Genomic DNA, 21628 nt, shown 5'->3' with positions numbered 1-21628 from the left:
AATACCTGGGCTCTTTCTACCTCTTCAAGAGGGTGTGGTGAGAAATGACTTGAATATCCATTAAGAGCTCCCAGCTTCTTGGGAGGATGATAAGTAAACACAATGAAGTTAGAACTATTTTTTTTAATCTACAAGTGAATTGTACGTCTTTCCTAAACACAATGCATAACTTTAGTAGACAAAAGAGACTAGAATTAAGCTCCCATCACTGCAGACAATATAGTCCTGATGAGGACCCCAGTCAGCCAACATGTCCACAATGTAGAGAGCCAAGGGAACGTCTTCAAAATAGCTCCCAGTGAAAAGCTTATACTGCACATACTAAGAGTGTGACATATGTGTGTGTGTGTGTGTGTTTAAATTTTTACCTTTTACCTGATGAAGACACCTGTAATCCTCCCAGTCAGAAATAATCCATCCAGCTATTGGTTTTATCAGCTCTGTTTTCTGTTTGTATTCTGGCATTTTATCAACATGGTTCTTGTTTCCTAGGTAGTGGGATATGCACCTGTATTCCTCATTAGACTGAAAACTAAAGAGACTCTCATTTTCCTCTATTCTTACTCCAAGAAATAGCATTTAGTCTATTCTGAATGGATATTAGGAAAGAAAAAGTAGACAATAGGGCCTTATCTGCAAAGAACAGTGTGCCAGAGGGACTTAATCATAATCTCAAGACACCCACCTCTTTAGACAATGAGCATACAAGGGTGCAGAGTTTGAGGTCATATGCATGCACAGGGACCTGCACACCTCCAGCCACCCATCCTCTAATTACCACAGTCAGCTCAGCAAGAGTACCAGGTTATAGAGTATTCCCATTTTTCTTTAATTGACCCTCAGCTGGTTGTTTATTCCCATATAATTTATCTTGCCGTAGGGTTCACATCAAACCAAGCTGACCCTCCTTCCATTGCACATTCTGTCAAAGTCATGTTTACACGTAAGGGTTGTCAAACTGATGGCCATATATATGTTCTGCATGTCTAGTACACTTTTAAAAATTAATTTAAATACTTTCGATGAGTCAAGTATTTTTGAGCTCTAAGCATCACCATTTCATGTCAGACTGAGTGTTTCACACATTTAAGCTGCCAGCCTACTTCCTAACTACCTTCAACATAGTTCGTCTTCCTAGCATAACCTCTCCCCACCTCTTTCAAGTGACCAGGCTGTTTCCTGAGCTTTCAAATACAAATGATGATCAGAATTTCTGCCCTTTACAGCTTTACTTTCCTCTGGCACTTAGCAATTTCTACCTTGACATGAGTTGTTTGTATTGTCTCCTGTCCGTAACAAACTAAGAAATCCTTAGGGGTGGAAGTTGCTTTATTAATTCATTCTCCACATTGCCTCAAGTTTAGCAAGCATCGAATGTAACTGAATGTAGGACCACTGAGCTGCATGATGACAAATATATTATGCTCTATATTATTCATATAGAGTATGATACAAATACTATCTCTAAAGTTATATAGCCCAGCAGTACCCTCCTTTTTTATTTTTTTTTTAGAGACAGGGTCTTGCTCTGTCTGTCATGCTAGAGTGCAGTGGCACAATCACGGATCACTGCAGCCTTGACCTCCCAGGCTCAAGCAACACTCCCATCTCAGCCTCCTTAGTAGTTGGGAATACAGGCATGCACCACCATGCCCGGATAATTTTTAAATTTTGTTTATAGAGACAGGGGTCTCACTATGTTACCCTGGCTGATCTTGAACTCCCAAGCTCAAGCAATCCTCCTGCCTCAGCCTCCCAAAGTGCTGAGATTATGGGAATGAGCCACCACACCCGGCAAGCAGTCCTTGTTAATAACAGAACTCTGGTCTGTTGTTCAATGATGGATGCCCATTTATTGTCTTTTCTATTGATCCCTCAATATTTAAGCAGCAAATATTTTCCCAGGTACAATAATTTAGATCATTAATAATCTAGTTTATTGACTTCATACCTGTCTCCTCACCAACTCTACATTGTAGGCAGTGATAGACTCAGTTCTTTTAAACTTTGCACTCCTAGCAGAGTATCTTGAACTTAGCAGATACTCAGTAAGTGCTTCTTGAACTAATAAGTACACAAGCTTGACATTTTAGTTCTTTTGCCAAGGAAGAGATTTTCATGAGAATTCATTTAACATCTTACTTATAAAGACATATGTAGCCAACCACTGAATAATGATATTTAATTACTATTTTAAAGTATTACATTTTACCTTTTAACTTTTTAAATGAAAAAACCCAGCAGACCCTTCCACATGTTTTAAAATGAGTCACAGTCAGAAATAATTATCTTAGAGATGGGTCTAGAAATTTCTTCTTTGTCATTATAGCTGTATACCTTTGGGCCAGAGGACTAAACTCTGACCTTTTTTCTCTCTTGCCCCAAAAGCTATCTAAGGGACCTGGGGAGTCATGCCCTACAAACCATAAAATCCCATCAGAGGGGTTTCACTGAACCTTAACCACCATGACTTATTTTCCGTCCTGACTCTGACATATCAAATAACAGATAAAGAAGCCAACAAAATATTCTACACCAAAATATGTTTCTTTGCCATATTTTGAAATGGCCCTAACAGGCAGCCTTTGTGGGGGAAAATTTGCATCTGTAAAGAATCTCTATTAACATTAACTAAATCTTTCCTCTTCCAGGCACTCCCAATCCTGAAGAAATTAACTGAGAGTCCAGTATATTTTAAAGTTCTGAATAGGAAACATTTGCCATCTGCTATGGTTTGGCTCTGTGTTGCCACCCAAATCTTATCTTGTAGCTTTCATATTCCCACCTGTTGTGGGAGATACCCTGTGGAAGGTAATTAAATCATGGGAGCAGGTCTTTCCCATGCTATTCTCGTGATAGTGAATGAGTCTCAGGAGATCTGATGGTTTTAAAAACGGGGGTTTCTCTGCACAAGCTCTCTCTGCCTGCTGCCATCCACATAAGATGTGACTTGCTCCTCCTTGCCTTCAGCCATGATTGTGAGGCCTCCCCAGCCATGTGGAACTGTAAGTCCAATAAACCTCTTTCTTTTTTAAATTGCCCAGTCTCAGGTATGTCTAGATCAGTAGTGTAAAAATGGACTAATACAGTAAATTAGTACCAGAAGTGTGGTGTTGCTGAAAAGATACCCAAAAATGTGGAAGCAACTTTGGAACTGGGTAACAGGCAGAGATTGAACAGTTTGGAGGGCTCAGAAGAAGACAAGATAATGTAGGGAAGTTTGGAACTTCCTAGAGACTTGTTGAATGGCTTTGACAAAAATGCTGATAGTGATATGAACAATAAGGTCCAGGCTGAGGTGGTCACAGGTGGAGATGAGGAACTTGTTGGGAATTGGAGCAAAGATGACTCTTGTTATGATTTAGCAAAGATACTGGTGGCATTTTGCCCCTGCCCTGCAGATTTGCAGAACTTTGAACTTGAGTGAGGTAATTTAGGGTATCTGGTGGAAGAAATTTCTAATCAGCAAAGCAATTAAGAAGTGACTTGGGTGCTGTCAAATGCATTCAGTTTCAAAAGGGAAACAGCACAAAAGTTTGGAAAACTTGCAGCCTGACAATGCAACAGAAAACAAAATCCAATTTTCTGAGGAGAAATTTAAGTTGGCTGCAGCAATTTGCATAAGTAACAAGGAGCCTAATATTAATCACCAAGACAATGGGGAAAACGTTTCCAGGGAATGTCAGAGATCTACGTGGCAACCTCTCCCATCACAGGCCTGGAAGTTTAGGAGGAAAAAGTGCTTTCATAGGCAAGCCCAGGGTGTCTGTGCTGTGTGCAGCCTAGGGACTTGGTGCCCTGCATCCCAGCCATTCTACCTGTGGCTGAGAGAGGCAACGTAGAGCTTGTACGATGGCCTCAGAGGGTGCAAGCCTCAAGCTTTGGCAGCTTCTACATGGTGTTGAGCCTGTGTGTGCACAGAAGTCAAGAACTGAGGTTTGAGAACCTCCACCTAGATTTCAGAACATGTATGAAAATGTCTGGATGCCTGGGCAGAAGTTTACTGTCAAGGCAGGGTCCTCATGGAGAACCTCTACTAGGGCAGGGCAGAAGGGATATGTGGAGTGGGAGCCCCCACACAGAGTCCCTACTGGGGCACTGCCTAGTGGAGTTGTAAGAAGAGGGTCAGTGTTCTCCAGACCCCAGAGTGGTAGATCCACTGACTGCTTGCACTGTGTGCCTGAAAAAACCACACTCAACACCAGCCCATGAAGGCAGCCAGGAGGGAGGCTATACCCTGCAAAACCACAGAGGCAGAGCTGCCCAAGGCCATGTGAACCCACCTTTTGCATCAGCGTGATCTGGCTGTGAGAGATGCAGTCAAAGGAGACCATTTTGGAGCTTGAAGATTTGACTGCCCCACTGGATTTTGGACTTACATGGGGCCAGTAGCCCCTTTGTTTTGGCCGATTTCTCCCATTTGGAATGGCTACATTTACCCAATACCTATACCCCCATTGTATCTAGGAAGGAACTAACTTGCTTTTGATTTTACAGGCTCATAGGCAGAAGGGACTTGCCTTGTCTCAGAAGAGACTTTAGACTGGGGACTTCTGAGTTAATGCAGAAATGAGTTGAGACTTTGGGGGACTGTTGGGAAGGCATGATTGGTTTTGAAATGTGAAGATATGAGATTTGAGAGGGGCCGGGGTGGAATGAAATGGTTTGGTTCTGCGTCCCCACCCAAATCTCATTTTGTAACTCCCATAATTCCCTTGTGTTTTGGGAGGGACCCAGTGGTAGATGATTGAATCATAGGGGCAGGTCTTTCCAGCGCTGTTTTTGTGACAGTGAATGGGTCTCATAAGATCTGATGGTTTTAAAAACGGGAGTTTCTCCACACAAGCTCTCTCTTTGCCTGCTGCCATCCACATAAGATGCGACTTGCTCCTCCTTGCCTTCCGCCATGATTGTGAGGTCTCTCAGGCCATTTGGAACTCTAAGTCCAATAAACCCCTTTCTTTTGTAAATTGCCCAGTCTTGGGTATGTCTTTATCAGCAGCATGAAAATAGAGTAATACAACAGCTGTCTCTGAGGGTGGTCACCTATGAGACTTCATCTACATAATAAGAACTGTGGCCTCTACAACTACTTATCTCAACTCTGATTCCATGTTTTAAAATAAAGTTGCCAATTAGAAAATCTTTGAGTCCACCTATCACCCGTGAGCCCTTAGCTTCAATTTGTCCCATCTTTCCAGATCATACTTATGTATACCTCATATGTATTGATTGCTATCTTACGTCTCCCTAAAATGTATAAAACCAAGCTGAAAACCAACAACCTTGGGCACATGTTCTCAAAACCTCTTGAAATATGAGGGCCATGGTCACTCATATTTGGCTCACAATAAACCTCTTCCAATATTTTACAGAGTTTTCCTCTTCTTTGACAGGTTAGTCACTTCCCAAAGCCTGAGTTCTGTCCCCTCCCATAAAAATATATACTAAATCATTTGATTGTAGCACTGGTTCTCAAACATCTGAATCACCTGGAGGGTTTATAGAAAGATCGCCACTCTCACTTTCCCTCCAGTTTCTGATTCAGTAGATCTGGAGTGATATCCAATAATTTACATTTCTTAACAAGTTCTTAGAGGATGCTGATGCTGCTGGCCCTGAGAACACACGGTGAGAACCACAGAATTAAACTATATAGGAGTTCACTCAGCTCTGGCTTCATTATCATGCTAAGATTTAAACTCAAGTATATTGGTGTGCTTAACTCCAAAACCCACGCCCTTAATCGTTAGACTGGCAAAGGGAATATTTCGTTATGTTATCATTACTGAATGACACCCAAATAAACCAAATTAGCAAGTAAAATAAAAAAGTTTTCTTGTGGCCGGGCGCGGTGGCTCACGCTTGTAATCCCAGCACTTTGGGAGGCCGAGGCGGGCGGATCACGAGGTCAGGAGATTGAGACCACGGTGAAACCCCGTCTCTATTAAAAATACAAAAAAAATTAGCTGGGCGTGGTGGCGGGTGCCTGTAGTCCCAGCTACTCGGAGAGGCTGAGGCAGGAGAATGGCATGAACCTGGGAGACGGAGCTTGCAGTGAGCCGAGACTGCACCACTGCACTCCAGCCTGGGCGACAGAGCGAGACTCCGTCTCAAAGAAAAAAAAAAAAAAAAGTTTTCTTGTGAGTTCTCTGAGACCTGAACAGACAAAAGAGTGTTGGCTTTCATAAGAAGTCTGTCTGGTTCAAAATCCTGATTTCAGTTTGAAGAAAACTCAACCTTGTCTAGTTTCAAATGGGAAATGATGGTCAAGTCATATTTCACAACCTGCCAGTGTCAGCAGCGGAACATATCCAAGTCATGCAGCACCAAAGTATGTTAGTGGCAACGAAACTGTATGGGTCTGCAGAGACCTCAACTCTTGCCTTGGCAGAATAAAGAATGCAACTGAGGGCCATAAGGCAGAGGGAGAGACCAAGACAAGTTTTAGAGCAGGAGTGAAAGTTTATTAACAAGCTTTAGAGCAAGAATGAAAGGAAGTACACCTGGAAGAAGCCAAGCAGGTGACTTGAAAGATCAAGAGCCTGGTTTGACCTTTGACTTAGGGTTTTATATGTTGGTGTACTTCTGGAGTCTTGCATCCTTTCTCCCCTGATTCTTCTCTTGGGGTGGGCTGTCGACATGTGCGATGGCCTGCCAGCACTAAGGAGGGGCTGCATGTGAAATGTGTTTACTCGAGTTGTATGCGTGCTCACTTGAGACCAGGGGCCCCCCAGCCCCCATTCCATGGACTGGTACCAATATATGACCTGTTAGGAACTGGACCACACAGCAGGAGGTGAGAGGTAGGCAGGCCGGTGAGCATTACCACTGAAACTCCACCTTCTGTCAGATCAGCGGGGGCATTAGATTCTCATAGGAGCATGAACCCTGTTGTGAACTGCTCACGTGAGGGATCTAAGTTGTGTGCTCCTTATGAGAATCTAACTAATGCCTGATGATCTGAGGTAGAACAGTTTCATTCCCAAACCATACCTCCACCCACTGTCTCTGGAAAAACTGTCTCCTACGAAACTGGTTCCTGGTGCCAAAAAGATTGAGGACCACTGCTTGAGGTGTTCTCACTTTACTAGTCTGAATGTTCCTAGAAGGTCATATACTAGTTAAACTCTGCCATTTTGCCCCTTAGTACACATGCCTGATCCCGTTCACCCAACTCCTGAGGTCTTTTTGGGAAGCTGCTGATCACTAGTTTCAGGTTTTTTTCTATCTATTGGGAGACTGCCTCTCCCTGGTGCTGGCTGCGACCGCGATCAATTTTTAATATTATTTTAGTGAAACAGTGTAACAACTGCCTGACCATCACCTTATGGTCGTCTGAGATTGCTGGTGAGGGTTGGGGGTAGGAGGTGGAGCCCCCTCCTGTCCTGCTCATGTCTGACTAGTTACCTACGATAACGCTAGTATATCTTCAAGTAATATCATATTTTTTGGAAAAACAAAAATACAAATCTCTGTAGATTTCTTTATTGTCCTGCATCAGTAATTGCTCTATTTAGGATTAATAATTCACTGTTTCCAAATTTAACACATTCTAAAGAGTAACAGCAACAACCATTTCCACTGAGGACTGGCCACTTGCAGTGTGTTATGCTAACATGCCTTATCTCAGTTATCAGAACAGCCCTTCTATAGGATGTCACCAATATCAATCCTTATCCTCATTTTGCAGATGAGAAAACTGAGGCTTAGAAACATTCTGTATTCACCCAAGGTCACCCAAATACCGAATAACTGAGCTAGATCCAAACACAGGCAGCCATCTATCTCTAGAGCCTGATCTCACTTTTTTTTTTTTTTTTTTTTTTTTGAGACTGAGTCTCGCTGTTGTCCAGGCTGGAGTGCAGTGGCGTGATCTCGGCTCACCGCAAGCTCCACCTCCCGGGTTTACACTATTCTCCTGCCTCAGCCTCCTGAGTAGCTGGGACTACAGGCGCCTGCCACTACGCCCGGCTAATTTTTTGTTTTTTAGTAGAGAATGGGTTTCACCGTGTTAGCCAGGATGGTCTCGATCTCCTGACCTCGTGATCCACGCACCTCGGCCTCCCAAAGTGCTAGGATTACAGGCGACCTCTTTACACCACCTCTGATAATAGATGGAAAAATGGGTCTAGACATCCAGAAAGTTGGGTGTAGCCCTGGTTTTCTTGAAAACGCTTATCAGAAATGTTGGAGAAGTCACCACTAATGAACTTAGATCTTAACAGTTTTCTCATCTACTAAAGGTTGGACTAGAATTAGCAAGTCTAAAGTTCCTAAATGCAACATTGTAGAATTTTTCACGTTTTGTAGAAAGAAACTATATATATGTATATTTTGCCAAAGGAAAGGACAGGTGACTAATAGCATGAGTATTACTTCAAACAAATCAGATTCTTTTTAGCCAGCATGATAGTATTTCCACCTGATCAGTTTTTAAGAGGATGCAAGGTCAGAATCAGCTCCTGTGTTTCTGCTGAAATCCCTTTCTGTTTATCTGCCCTCTTCAACTTTGTCATTCTGAATGCATACAGAGTGAGCACAGTGTCTTAAGTAACATTGCTGAGGTTACACCAAAGACAGGTGTTAAGGGAACTATTTCCCTGGGGCTATCATTTCCAACTCTCCCTCCTTAAAAAGAGAGGGAGGAGACAGAAGGAAAAGGGTTTCTTTTCAGATTAAACACAGCAACTGCAAACACCTTCCCCTAGGCAATAAATTCTCTGCCAGTGCATGCTGCAGTTTACCTGAACACCAAAGCAAAAGGCAAACAGCCTCTTTTGTAAGGGAAGAACTGTCACCTGTCAAGTGATATTTGTGAATTTCTAGAGAATAGAGAGAAGAAAGAAAACTCTTTCCCTTATTTTATTTTATTAAGAAGGCTGTTTGTTCAAGGTTTGAAATGCATACTTGTGTTTAAGGTAAAGTCCCCGACTTGGCACTCTTTAACAAAGTGCTGCCTTCCCATTGGCTATACTGTACAAAGAATAGAACAGAAAAACAGTCTGCTCTTACGGGGACACCTGAATTCAGTCTAAACGGAGTGAATATTGAGCTACCCTATAAGCCACATAGGTAGCTACAGATCCACTTTCCAAAAATTAGAGGATTTTTGCTATGTGAAATATATTTTCTTATTTGTTTAATATTTATAGAATTCATACTCAAAGCCTATTTGACACAAATTATGTTTAAATGATTATTTTAATAGTATAAGCCAAAGGGATAAAAGCATTTGGGATACTAAAAGCAAGCGTTAAGAAGGAAATGGGGAAAATTTTATGTCCATTCCCATGTTCAAGACTAACCTTAGGTGAAAGTCTCGAAATAGACTTTGTCTATCCCTCCTTACCACCTCTTCCCTCATATTATTTCCATCCCAGCTAGGTCTGCTCACCCCACTCCTGGATACTCCATTCTTCAAGATGTCTTACTCACCTCCAGCCAAAACTACTGTCCCTTCCATAGGCCACAATCAAAGGTGTATCAAGAGACATTATTGCAACTTGATGGCAAACAACTAGACAGGCCTTCAGTCACCTGAAAGTACTTGCATGTTTCAAAGAAGACACTGTATCATCAGATTGATTTCAAGCCTATAATCAAATTGATTTCAAGCCACACTTTTGCCCAATTGGTGGGAATGTAAACTGATAACAAACATTAAAAAAACAGAATTCATGAAAAGAAGTTTGGTTAGACTCACGTTTATACAATTTTACCCAATAATTACACTTCTAAGCATGTAGCACAAGAAAATAATCTATATTTAAATATTTTTTTCTTAAAAATGTATGAGTAGAATAGCTAAATAAACCATGGTATATGTACACAATAAAATATAATAAATAATGAGGAAATTTAAGTTTTGAAGATTAGTAAATAAGAAAAAATGTTTGCTATAGAATGAAAAAAAGTATAACATTTAGTATGACATGATCACAAATGTTTTATTAAATCTTTTCTAGAAAAAAGTTAAAAACCCCAAAAATGTTCATAGTTATTATCACTGGTTCGGGATTTATATGCTTTTGATACTTCTAAAGTTATTTTAGTTGTATTGCTTTCATAATGTGAGAAATGTATAAATTGATATTTTATTATAAAAATAATACATATTTACCTTCCTCACAGAGTTCTGAGGAAAAATGGTACAGAGAGACAACCAGCAAGAATGACAATTTATATTCGGCTGTATATTTATGCACCAGTAACTCTGAATGAAACTCACCAATAAAGGTATGATCACAATTCTCTGAGATCAATGAGAAATACTGTTTATCTATACAAATGAGGAAGCAGCAGCTCATAAAGATTGTAAAGGTCGCACCTAAATTAGTGCAGACAGAATTTCAACTTTATTGTGTCTGAGTACAAATCCCATGTTACAATTCTAAAGTAAATCATGCATCATAAAGCCCTAAAAAAAAGCAGCAGCCTTTAATCAAATCTGCCTACACTGAATTTTAGTGGTTTTCTGGGTAACCAAAAAAGTGGATACTCAACATGGGGGAAAAGTAGGGAACTTGTAAAGGAATAAGAGAATGTATAGGAAGAACAAAAGGAGGATGATAATGGCAGCGTGAGAGTGGCTCTAGGAGCCTGGTGGAAACCAGCGTAGGAAGAGAAGAGGAGGAAAATAGAGATGCTTTCTTTGTAGTGAGCTTGATATTGGTGTCAGACTTAAAGTTAAGTGACACTGTGAATCCCAGAAGTCTAGGAGACCAAGACACATAGAAAATGATTGCTGTTTGTATGACATATCAGAAATCAGATCCTTTCGACCTTCCTGATCCAGGAAAAGGCACACAGCAAGGAGGATTTGAAGTGTTTAAGTGACTCACCTGGTAATATTGTTAACCAGCTCCTTGCAGCCTGACTGGAGTTGGGTCAAAATATTTTTCAGTAGGCCACTGAAATGTTCATACAGTACGTACGTGTTTAATATATATTTAAAGATTAAAATTTATCAAATGAAGATGTAAAATAATTGGCATATCAGAAAGTTTTATAATCCAGTTCTATGTAGAAAATATAATTTGTTCAAATTGAGTTACATGTGGGTGATTGTGTACGTGTACATGCACATGCATGCAGATGCAAGGATGGAGGAAAGAAGAAAAAGAAGTATTAAGGAAATACTTATAAAACTTTGATCAATTCAAAATTTAGCAAACTAGAGCTTTGACCTGGTTTGTGGTCCCAGTTAGAAAAAACTCATCTGATAAACAAAAAAAAGAGGTGCATGCAGTTCTCTATTCTTCTTGCTAATGTCCAGGCAAAATGGTGGCTTTGGCATAAAGAGCAACAGCAATAATAAATATTATATTCAATAAAATAGACTATTTTTCTCTTGAGTTCTTTACTCTGACAAAAGTAAAAATTATAAGCATCTGATTAAGTTTTCAATGTACAGAAATATATATGACTATCACGTAAAGGTGTGAGGGTTATAAAGCCAATATTATGGTAATGTTTCTACCTTCCATTTGAATTTGTAAAATACTGATTCTCAGCAGACTATGAAATAATGGATATTGAGATTTCTAGAGCCATCACTAAAAATATGAGTGATATAGCCAAAACTAAAATAGATAAATTAAAATTGAATACTAAAAATAGTTTAAATAATTTTAAAATAAGTCAGTATAAAAAGAAAGGGAGGAACACAGGAGGGAGCCAATAGAAAACTAATAAATGGTAGTCCTAAAAGTGCCATAGTGATAATTACATTATATGTAAATGATGTAAATACACCAATTAAAAGACAGGAGCTATCGTAATGCATAAGAATTATCCAACTCTGTATTGTCTAGAAGAAACTCATTTCAAATGTAGTGATAAAAGTAGGTTAAAAATGATAAAAGTAGGTTAAAAGGATGGAGAAAAAATTTACCTTGCAAACATAAATCAAAAGAAAGCTAGATTTGCTGTATTAATATTAATACAGACTAAAGTAGACTTTGGAATAAAGCAATTATCAGATATCAGAAATAAAGAGAAATATTATATATTAATAGAAGAGTCAATTTATCAACATCTTAACAATCTTAAATATGACATACCCAACAATGGAGCTTCAGTATACATGTAGTAAAACCTGACATATTTGATAGGAGAAAAAGACACATTCATAATGACAGTTGAAGAATTCAACCCTCTTTTCTCAGTAATTAATAGAACTAGTAGACAGAAAATCAGAATGGATATGAAAGAACTGCACAATACCACCAATCAACTATATCTAATTGACATTTATAGAACATTCCACCCAACAGAAGTTCATTAAACAGTCTTTTCAAGTGCCATAAAACAGTCATCAAGATAAACAACATCATGACTCTAGAAACAAACCTTAATAAATTAAAAAATTTTGAAATCATACAAAGTATGTTTTCTGACCATAATGAAGTTAAACTGTTAGTATAGAAAGATAACAGAAAATGTCCAACTTAGCAATTAAACAAACTGCTTTGAAATACTTATGGGTCAAAGAGGAAGTCTCAAGAAAAACTAGACAATATTTTGAACCGAACAAAATAAAAAATAAATATATCAAAATGTATTGTATGCAGCTAAAGCAGTGTCTAATAGAAAACTTATAGCAATGAATGGTAACATTAGAAAAGAAGTCTCAACTCAATAATATAAACTTCTAATTTAAAAAACTTGAAAAAGAAGAAAAAACATAAACCCAAAGAAAAAGAAAGCAAATAAGGCTGGAAATAATCAAGTTGAAAATGGAAAGAGAGAAAAACAGTGAAACCAATAAACTGACCAAGTTCTTTGAATGATAAATAAAATTGACAAACCTCTGGTAAGACTGAGAGAAAAGAGAGAAAACGCAAGTTATCAATATGATAAATGAAAGTGGAAGATATCATTACAGATTCCACTGACATTAGAAAGGATAATAGCTAGCACGGTGGCTCACACTTGTAATCCTAGAAATTTGGGAGGCTGAGGTGGGAGGATTGCTTGAGCCCAGAAGTTCGAGACCAGTCAGAACAGTGAACATGGTGAAACCCCATCTCTACAAAAAACTACAAAAAGTTAGCCGGGTGTGGTGGCACATGCCTGTAATCCCAGCTACTTGGGAGGCTGAGAAGGCAGGATCAGGTGAGCCTAGGAGGTTGAGGCTGCAGTGAGCCAAGATCATGCCACTGCACTCCAGCCTGGGTGAAGAGGGACATGCTGTCTCAAAAAATAAATAGATAAAATAAATAAAATAAAAAATATTCCCAATAATTTGATGTAACTCAACAATTTTGAAGAAATTAACCAAATCCTCAAAAACTACAATTTACCAAACTCACCCAAGATAAAATAGATAATCTCAGGATTCCTATAACTATTAGATAATCAAATTCATAACTAGAGTATCGCAGAAAAAAATCTCAGGCCCAAATGCTTTCATTGTTGAATTATGTCAAATATATAAGAAGATATATCAATTCTACACAATTTTCCCCATAATATAAAAGGGAGGACAGAGGCATGGGAAATACTTCATGACTAAAACACCAAAAGCAATGGCAACAAAAGACAAAATTGACAGATGGGATCTAGTTAAACTAAGGAGCTTCTGCACAGCAAAAGAAACTATCATCAGAGTGAACAGGCAACCTATAGAATGGGAGAAAATTTTTGCAATCTACCCATCCAACAAAGGGATAATATCCAAAACCCACAAAGAACTTAAACAAATTTACAAGAAAAAAACAAACAACCCCATCAAAAAGTGGGCAAAGGATATGAACAGACCCTTCTCAAAAGAAGACATTATGCAGCCAACAGATACATGAAAAAATGCTCATCATCACTGGTCATCAGAGAAATGCAAATCAAAACCACAATGAGATACCATCTCACACCAGTTAGAATGGCGATCATTAAAAAGTCAGGAAACAACAGATGCTGGAGAGGATGTGGAGAAATAGGAATGCTTTCACACTGTTGGTGGGCGTGTAAATTAGTTCAACCATTGTGGAAGACAGTGTGGCGATCCCTCAAGGATCTAGAACTAGAAATACCATTTGACCCAGCGATCCCATTACTGGGTATATACCCAAAGGATTATAAATCATGCTACTATAAAGACACATGCACACGTATGTTTATTGCAGCACTATTCACAATAGCAAAGACTTGGAACCAACCCAAATGTCCATCAATGATAGACTGGACTAAGAAAATGTGGCACACATACACCACGGAATACTATGCAGCCATAAAAAAGGATGAGTTCATGTCCTTTGCTGGGACATTGATGAAGCTGGAAACGATCATTCTCAGCAAACTATCACAAGCACAGAAAACCAAACACCGCATGTTCTCACTCATAGGTGGGAATTGAACAATCAGAACACTTGGACACAGGGCAGGGAACATCACACATCAGGGCCTGTCGGCAGGGTGGGGGCCTGGGGGAAGGATAGCATTAGGAGAAACGCTTAATATAAATGATGAGTTGATGGGTGCAGCAAACCAACATGGCACATGTACACCTATGTAACAAACCTACACGTGGTGCACACGTACCCTGGAACTTAAAGTATAACAAAAAATAAAAATATTAAAAATAAAAGGCACTTTACACCAAACAAATACAGAAATTCCACCAAGGATCATAAACAATAAGATCAAGATAAAAATGACTACACATCATAACTACTAGTATCGTCTCTCAATGGTGAGGTTAACTATTATTTGCTTTATAGTTGCCTTCCCATCAGAGTCTAAAGTTTTATTACCTTTTTGGATCCTCAATATTTTTTAATTGATACATAATATTTTACATGTTTATGGGATATATGTGCTATTTTGTTACATGCACAGAATGTGCAGTGATCAAGTTAGGACGTTTGGAGTATTCAATACCTTGAGTATTTATCGTTTCTATGTGTTGAAAACATTTCAAGTCGTCTCCTTTATCTACTTTGAAATATATATTGTTGCTAATTATAGCCACCGTATTCTGCTATCCAACATTAGAACTTATACCTTTTCTATAATGTATGTTTGTACACATTGACCAACCTCTTTTAATCACCCCTTTCCAAACAGCACATCCTACCCAGCCTCTGGTATTTATCATTCTACTCTCTGCTTCCATGAGATAAATTTTTTAAGCTCCTACATATGAGTGAGAACTTACAATATTTGTCTTTCTGTGCCTTATTTCACTTAGCATAATGACTCTCAGTTCCATCCATGTAGCTGCAAATGAAAATATTTCATTTTTTTTTTTTTTTTCCTGAGACAGAGTCTCACTCCATCGCCCAGGATGGAGTGTAATGGCGGGATCTCCGCTCACTGCAAGCTCCGCCTCCCAGGTTCAAGCCATTCTCCTGCCTCGGCCTCCCAAGTAGCTGGGACTATAGGCGCCCGCCACCATGTCCAGCTAATTTTTTGGTATTTTTAGTAGAGACGGGGTTTCACCTTGTTAGCCAGGATGGTCTCCATCTCCTGACCTCGTGATCTGCCTGCCTTGGGCTCCCAAAGTACTGGGATTACGGACCTGAGCCACCTAGCGCCCGACCTTCATTCCTTTTTTATAGCTGAATAGTATTCCATTATGTATATATACACCAAATTTTATTTATTAATTGATGGACACATAGGTGAATAATATTGCAATAAACATGCAAGTGCATGTATCCTTTTTGATATACTGATTTCTTTTCCTTTGGATAAATATTTAGTAGTGGAATTTCTGGATTTTACGGTAGTTTTTAGTTTTTTGAGAAATCTCCATACTATTTTCTGTAGTGGTTATATTAATTGACGTTCCTACCAACAGTGAATAAGAGTTCCCTTTTCTCTGCATCCTCAATAACATCTGTTATTTTTTGTCATTTGAAAAATAAACTAACTGGGGTAAGATGATATCTCATTTTGGTTTTGATTTGCATTTACCTGATGATTAGTGATGTTGACATTTTCATATAGTTATTGGCCATTTTTACATCTTTTTTTTGAAAAATGTCTTTTCATATCTCTTGATGTCAGTAATCTCATTTTTACTGGGATCTATTGCTGGAGAATTATTGTATTCCTTTGGTGGTGTCATATTTTCCTGCCTTTTCATGCTTCCTGTGTCTTTATATTGATATCTGCATATCTGGTAGAATAGTAACTTCTTACAGTTTTTTTTGAATTTGCTTTCATAGAGAAGGACACTTTCCTGAAGATGTTATCTATGAAATTAGATGGGTAGGCAGTTTTGGCTTTTATTCTCAGTGTATACTGTCCTGTAGCCTCTGTATAATATCTTCAGTTGTAAACAGCATCAGCGGTGTCTATGATTTCCCTTGTGGCTTAGGGTGTGGTTGTTAGTGGAGGCTGTAGTGAACTTTTGCTGGGTTTTGGACACCCAGTAGGCCAGCCTTTGGACTCCTGCAGTAGCAGTAGTGGCCTTAGTGTGCCTGTCCTTGGACCCTAGGGCAGTGTACACTGGTACCATTGTTAGTGAGTCCAGGCAAACCAATTTCAGGGTTCCCAGGTGGCTTGCTCAAGTGGCAGTGGTAAGGTAGGTGGGTAGGCAGGTTCTTGAGCCCCTGGGCAGCTGGCATGTCATGGGTGATGGCATTAGCAGTGGTGAGGCAACCCTCTGGGACCCAAATGTTCCACACTGGTATTGACAGTGGCTGTGACAGCCTGGGTGGGCCAGACCCCAGGCCTGCAGGTGATGCGTGTAAGTTGGTGGCAGTTATGGCGGTAGCAGCAGTGGTTGGGTGGGCGTGACCAGAAGGAATGCTCAGGTGCCGATGGTGACATACTGAAATGGGCAATTTTCAGGCCCCTGGACGGTGTTCCTGGGCACTGAGGGGTAGGGCCGAGCTGGGCGAACCTGTCCTTAGGCCCCCTGGTGGTGTGTGCGGGCACTGGTTGTGGTAAGCAGAAGCAGGGTGATCCCCTGGGAGGCCGGCACAATGTTCAGGTCAGGGCCACAGCAGCTGCACCATGGCCCTTCCACTGGGAAGGAAAGAGCTGCTTTGAGAGTGTGTTCTTTGCTTGCATCTCAGCCCCACCACAGTGGCGGCAGCTGTGGGCAGTGAGATTTGTCCTGAGGTACATGAAAATGTGTGGCTGCTACTCTGTTGTGGGGTGAAAGGGTCGCTGCCTGTGGCTCTTGCCTCAGCCTTGGTGGCAGCCATTCCAGGCAGGGAATGTCAATGGTGCTTCAAGGATGTGGAGATGCATGGGCTGTTGGGCACCAGGGTAGGATGCAGTCTGCTGGGGGCTGGGTTTTTGAAATGGTGTCATGCTGTAGCTGCTTAGGACTCAGAGGTTTGTGGGATTCAGCACGAGCTCTCTCTCTCTGGAGCAATGCTGTTGAGTAGTCTTCAGCTCCTTACATTAGTCTCAGGGCCCATGATGGTCAAAGGGTTCTCCTTTGGCTAGGACTGTGGGAGTCTGTGGTGGGAATGTGGACTGTGAGGGGTTTCCCACTTACCCTCACCCAACATTAGGGAGCCTCTCCAGGCTCCCAGATGATCCCTCACATCCCTTTCTTGTTTTTGGTGCTTCCTGTCACTTCTCTGTTGAATTCCAGTTTTTTCCCTTAGATGATCTATTCAAAATGTGACAATCTACTTGCCATTTTGGCTCCTCTCCGTGGAGTAGGTGTGTATGATGAATCCAGTCAACCATTTTGAAGACTTCTATCTAAAACTTTAAAGGCTATAAAATTTTACCTGGACTTACCATTTTAGTTACTATAAACAATGCTGCAATGAAGCGTTCATTTCTGTGTGTGTGTGTGTGTGTGTGTGTGTAGGTACTTATTTATATTTGAATAGTTTTGTGGAATATCTAAAACTGGAACTTAAGGCCAAAGGGAAAGTGTCTTTAAAATTAAATAAATTAGAATGGACAAATTGCCTTCCAATGTATTATTTCAATTTATACTCTCATAAGAAATGAAAGGATTGCCTGTTTCTCAAAAATCTCACCAGCATTGGTTATTATCATTAAATTTTTTGCTGATCAGAAAGATATAATTAATCTCATTATTTCAATTCCATAATTTTTTATTAGTGGAGAATTTGAACACTTTGAATCTGTTAAACATTTGTACATTAATCATTTGTGAATTCCCTATATCTTTTTCCAATTGGGGAAATTTATCTCTCTTATTAAATTTTGAATATTTAGTTTATTGGGGTTATTAAGCTTTTGTCGTGAATTATAATTTTTAAAATTTATGTCTTTTTAATATAAACTTTTCTTTAGTCAATTTTTTAGTCTTATCTTTTAATACTTATGAGCTTTACATTATGTTTTTATAGTCAATTATTTTTATAACAGTTACCCAGACCTGATTATTTTTCCTTTCCCTGTTTTGATCAATTTGACTCATATTTTAAGGCCTAAATAAAAAATTACCTTCTCTGCAATGTGTTGCCAATCTCAGGCACACTAAATCATTCCTTTTTCTGTGCTTTATAAAAACACATAAACACATATAGCTAACTACTTTTCATAGATAATTTTATACATATTTGCCTTTTCTGCTGTGTTATCGTCTTCTCAAGGATAGAGATCATGATGTGTGTCACAAAGATCATAGGTGCAAAATTGTTATGGCTAGACCTACTGTATGTGCTTGAAATATATATGAATCTTGGATTATATAAGATGTAGGGCACTATGCTAAGGGCTGTTGCCTAAGCCTTTCCAGACACAAATAGGCTACATAGCTATTGGTCTTTTGATACTTAAAGCTGAAGCCTCCTCACATATATCTGGGATGATTCAGCAAGTATTTACAAAAAGGAATAGTTTTAAATAATTACCACCAACTCCCCAGGGAAAAATCCAATACAGGTTAAAAGGGTTTCCTTCAAAGTTTACAAGGAATAAAAAAAACATTGCAAAAGTAAGAGTTATGTAGTTAGCATCAATATTCTGGGAGAAATTTTAAGTGTTGATATTATTATCTACCTCATGAAGACATGACATGCCTGTGTCATGGCATGCTTACACAGTCTATGAATAATACAAAGATGGGATATAAAGTAACATATTATTATTATTATTATTTTGAGATGGAGTTTTGCTCTTGTTGCCCAGGCTGGAGTGCAATGGCACAATCTTGGCTCACTGCAACCTCCACCTCCCAGGCTCAAGTGATTCTCCTGCCTCGGCCTTCTGAGTATCTGGGACTACAGCCACCCCCCACCACGCTTGGCTAATTTTTGTATTTTTAATGGAGATGGATATTCACCATGTTGGCCAGGCTGGTCTTGAACTCCTGACCTCAGGTGATCCACCCACCTCGGCCTCCCAAAGTGCTGAGGTTACAGGCCTGAGCCAATGCACCTGGCCTAAAGTAATATACTTGACGACAGAATCAAGAACCTAGAAGTTCCTTGAAAACAGACTAAAACGTCAAATTTTTTGGAGTGACTCCACTCACGTTTACTTACTAACCTAATGGAGTTCATTTTTCAGTGATACTAAAATAATTCAAATTAAGAAGGCACACATTCTCTGCAATTCAAATATCCTTTGCTAACAATCAGAGCAAAACACGGTGATTCCATTTCATGACTAGTTATTAATGTTTAGGTTGTATCAAAAAATCAGTAAAACTGGGTTAAATTTCTCAATTTTGAGATTTCTATCCCTAAGAATATGACATGTTTTTTTCATGTCCATGAGTTCCTATTTCTTGTATAGTGAGAGAATGCTTGACTACGATCCTAACTTAATGAATATTATATTTAAGAGGAAAGTAGTTTATTTGCAGACTTTAGGAATATTTAGCTATTAACCTATACATGGAAAAGAGAAAAGAAAATATGCTACCAAGTAATGGGAAAAAAAAGAGTCTCACACCAGTTGTTGTAGCAGTTCAGAAAGACTAAGAATCTAAAAGGATCCTGCCCCCTACTTTCTAAACCAGAACACTAGCTATTAACATCCTGGGTAAGTTTACCATTTTTCCATTCTTGTTATCCAACTCCATTTTTGTGGCCTTCACACATGGACATATATGAGAATATAAAAATGTTGGAATAGTCATAAGGCAAGAGAAGCCCCAGGATTTCTATATTATTAGGAATATCTCAGGGTTTTTTTTTTTTTTTTCCCACAGGCAGAGCAGCCACAGATAGGTAAGTTTATTCAGTTAAATTATTTCTCACTCTACCTTTATGTTCCTTTCAATACAGATGCCTCCAAGTGCCCAATTTCATTTACCTCACTGGCATAACCTCATTTGTTTTCATTTTGTCTTTTAGCTCTCTCTGAATCTTCTACTATGGGGACCTACTATGTACCTTCAAGCAATGGACATGACAAGTACAGCCCTGTCCTACTTTAGAGACAAATAAACAACTCTAACACTGTGTAAGAAGTAATTACTAGGCATTAAGGGACAAATAAGAATTACCCAGAGAGGAGAAAAAATGTGAACGGTATCCTCGAAGAGAACGTTTCCAAGAATACAAGGAAGTAAGAAACAACATGGCACATTAAGAAACTACATGCTAGAAATGGCTGTGGTGGCTCACGCCTGTAATCCCAGCACTTTCGGAGGCAAAGGCGAGTGGATCACCTGAGGTCAGGAGTTCAAGACCAGCCTGGCCAACATGGTGAAACCCTGTCTCTACTAAAAATACAAAAATTAGCCAGGTGTGGTGGTGCATGTCTGTAATCCCAGCTACTTGGGAGACTGAGTCAACAAAATCAGTTGAATCAGGGAAGCAGAGGTTGCAATGAGCTGAGATCATGCCACTGCACTCCAGCCCGGGTGACAGAGTGAGACTCTGTCAAATAAATAAATAAATAAATAAATAAAATAAATTTCTGATTCTTTTGCTGTCCCTACCAGCTAGAAAGCCTTGAGCTGGTACCATCTTTTCTAAATTGGGGTTGACATGAGGAACAATCAAGATAAAAGATTTAAAGAATCTCTCTCCCCACACAAATGGAAACACATATATTATAGATATTTGAGGCAGACCCAGAATCCATAATCCACACCAAATCTTCTCTCAGCTAACAATGTACTCTCTTCGCAAAGGCCTTGGCCATTCAGAGCCACCTGCCTTTTTACACATGGCTGAAAAGACAGGTTTAACAGAGCTATAGATAGCATGGCCCAAAGACTGAAGAGAAAGCCCGTGCCACTCACCCACATGGGGTCACTCAGGTCCGAGTCCTGCATGCGGATACAGTCCATGCTAATCTCAATCTTGTTTGTTGCACCATCTTCTGATGGTTCATCCACAAAGTTCAAGTCAATGGGCTGAACTGAACATATAGGCCTAACACATACGAAAGAAAAAAGTGAGTTAGGCATGGAAAGGGACTAAAACATACTCATTCTGTTGTTAACAACAAGCACTTTCTGCTTCAAAGTCAGCAAGGCTTATTGGTTTCTTGGAGTTAGAAACCCTAGGTTTGAGTCCTGGCTCAATCACTTATCAAATGTGTAATTTCAAGCAGTTCAAATCCAACCCCACTTGTTAAATGGGGATCATGACCTCTGCCCTCCTTGGATAATTACTGGGTAGGGTGCGGGAAATAACGGATATAACTGTGATAGAGGATTTTATACTCTATTCCTAAGGGTCTCCAGTGTGCTGAAATTCTCTTTTCACCTTTTCTTATTCAC

The 21628-nt window shown here is 39.5% G+C and overlaps 1 protein-coding gene across 5 annotated transcripts in view; it reads right to left on the bottom strand.

Moving 5' to 3' along the window:
* Positions 1 to 21628, bottom strand: part of TP63 (tumor protein p63) — a 255639-nt gene that overhangs the window by 134263 nt on the left and 99748 nt on the right. For all 5 annotated transcript variants that reach the window (XM_004089711.3, XM_030822973.1, XM_003256651.4 and 2 more), the window contains exon 3: positions 21146 to 21278. In XM_004089711.3, the coding sequence (XP_004089759.1) occupies positions 21146 to 21278 (133 nt within the window). The remainder of the gene's footprint in view (positions 1 to 21145; positions 21279 to 21628) is intronic.

The sequence above is a fragment of the Nomascus leucogenys genome, chromosome 11 (assembly GCF_006542625.1).
Source record: "Nomascus leucogenys isolate Asia chromosome 11, Asia_NLE_v1, whole genome shotgun sequence".
Lineage (NCBI taxonomy): Eukaryota > Metazoa > Chordata > Mammalia > Primates > Hylobatidae > Nomascus > Nomascus leucogenys.
This window is presented reverse-complemented; position numbering and strand designations above follow the sequence as displayed.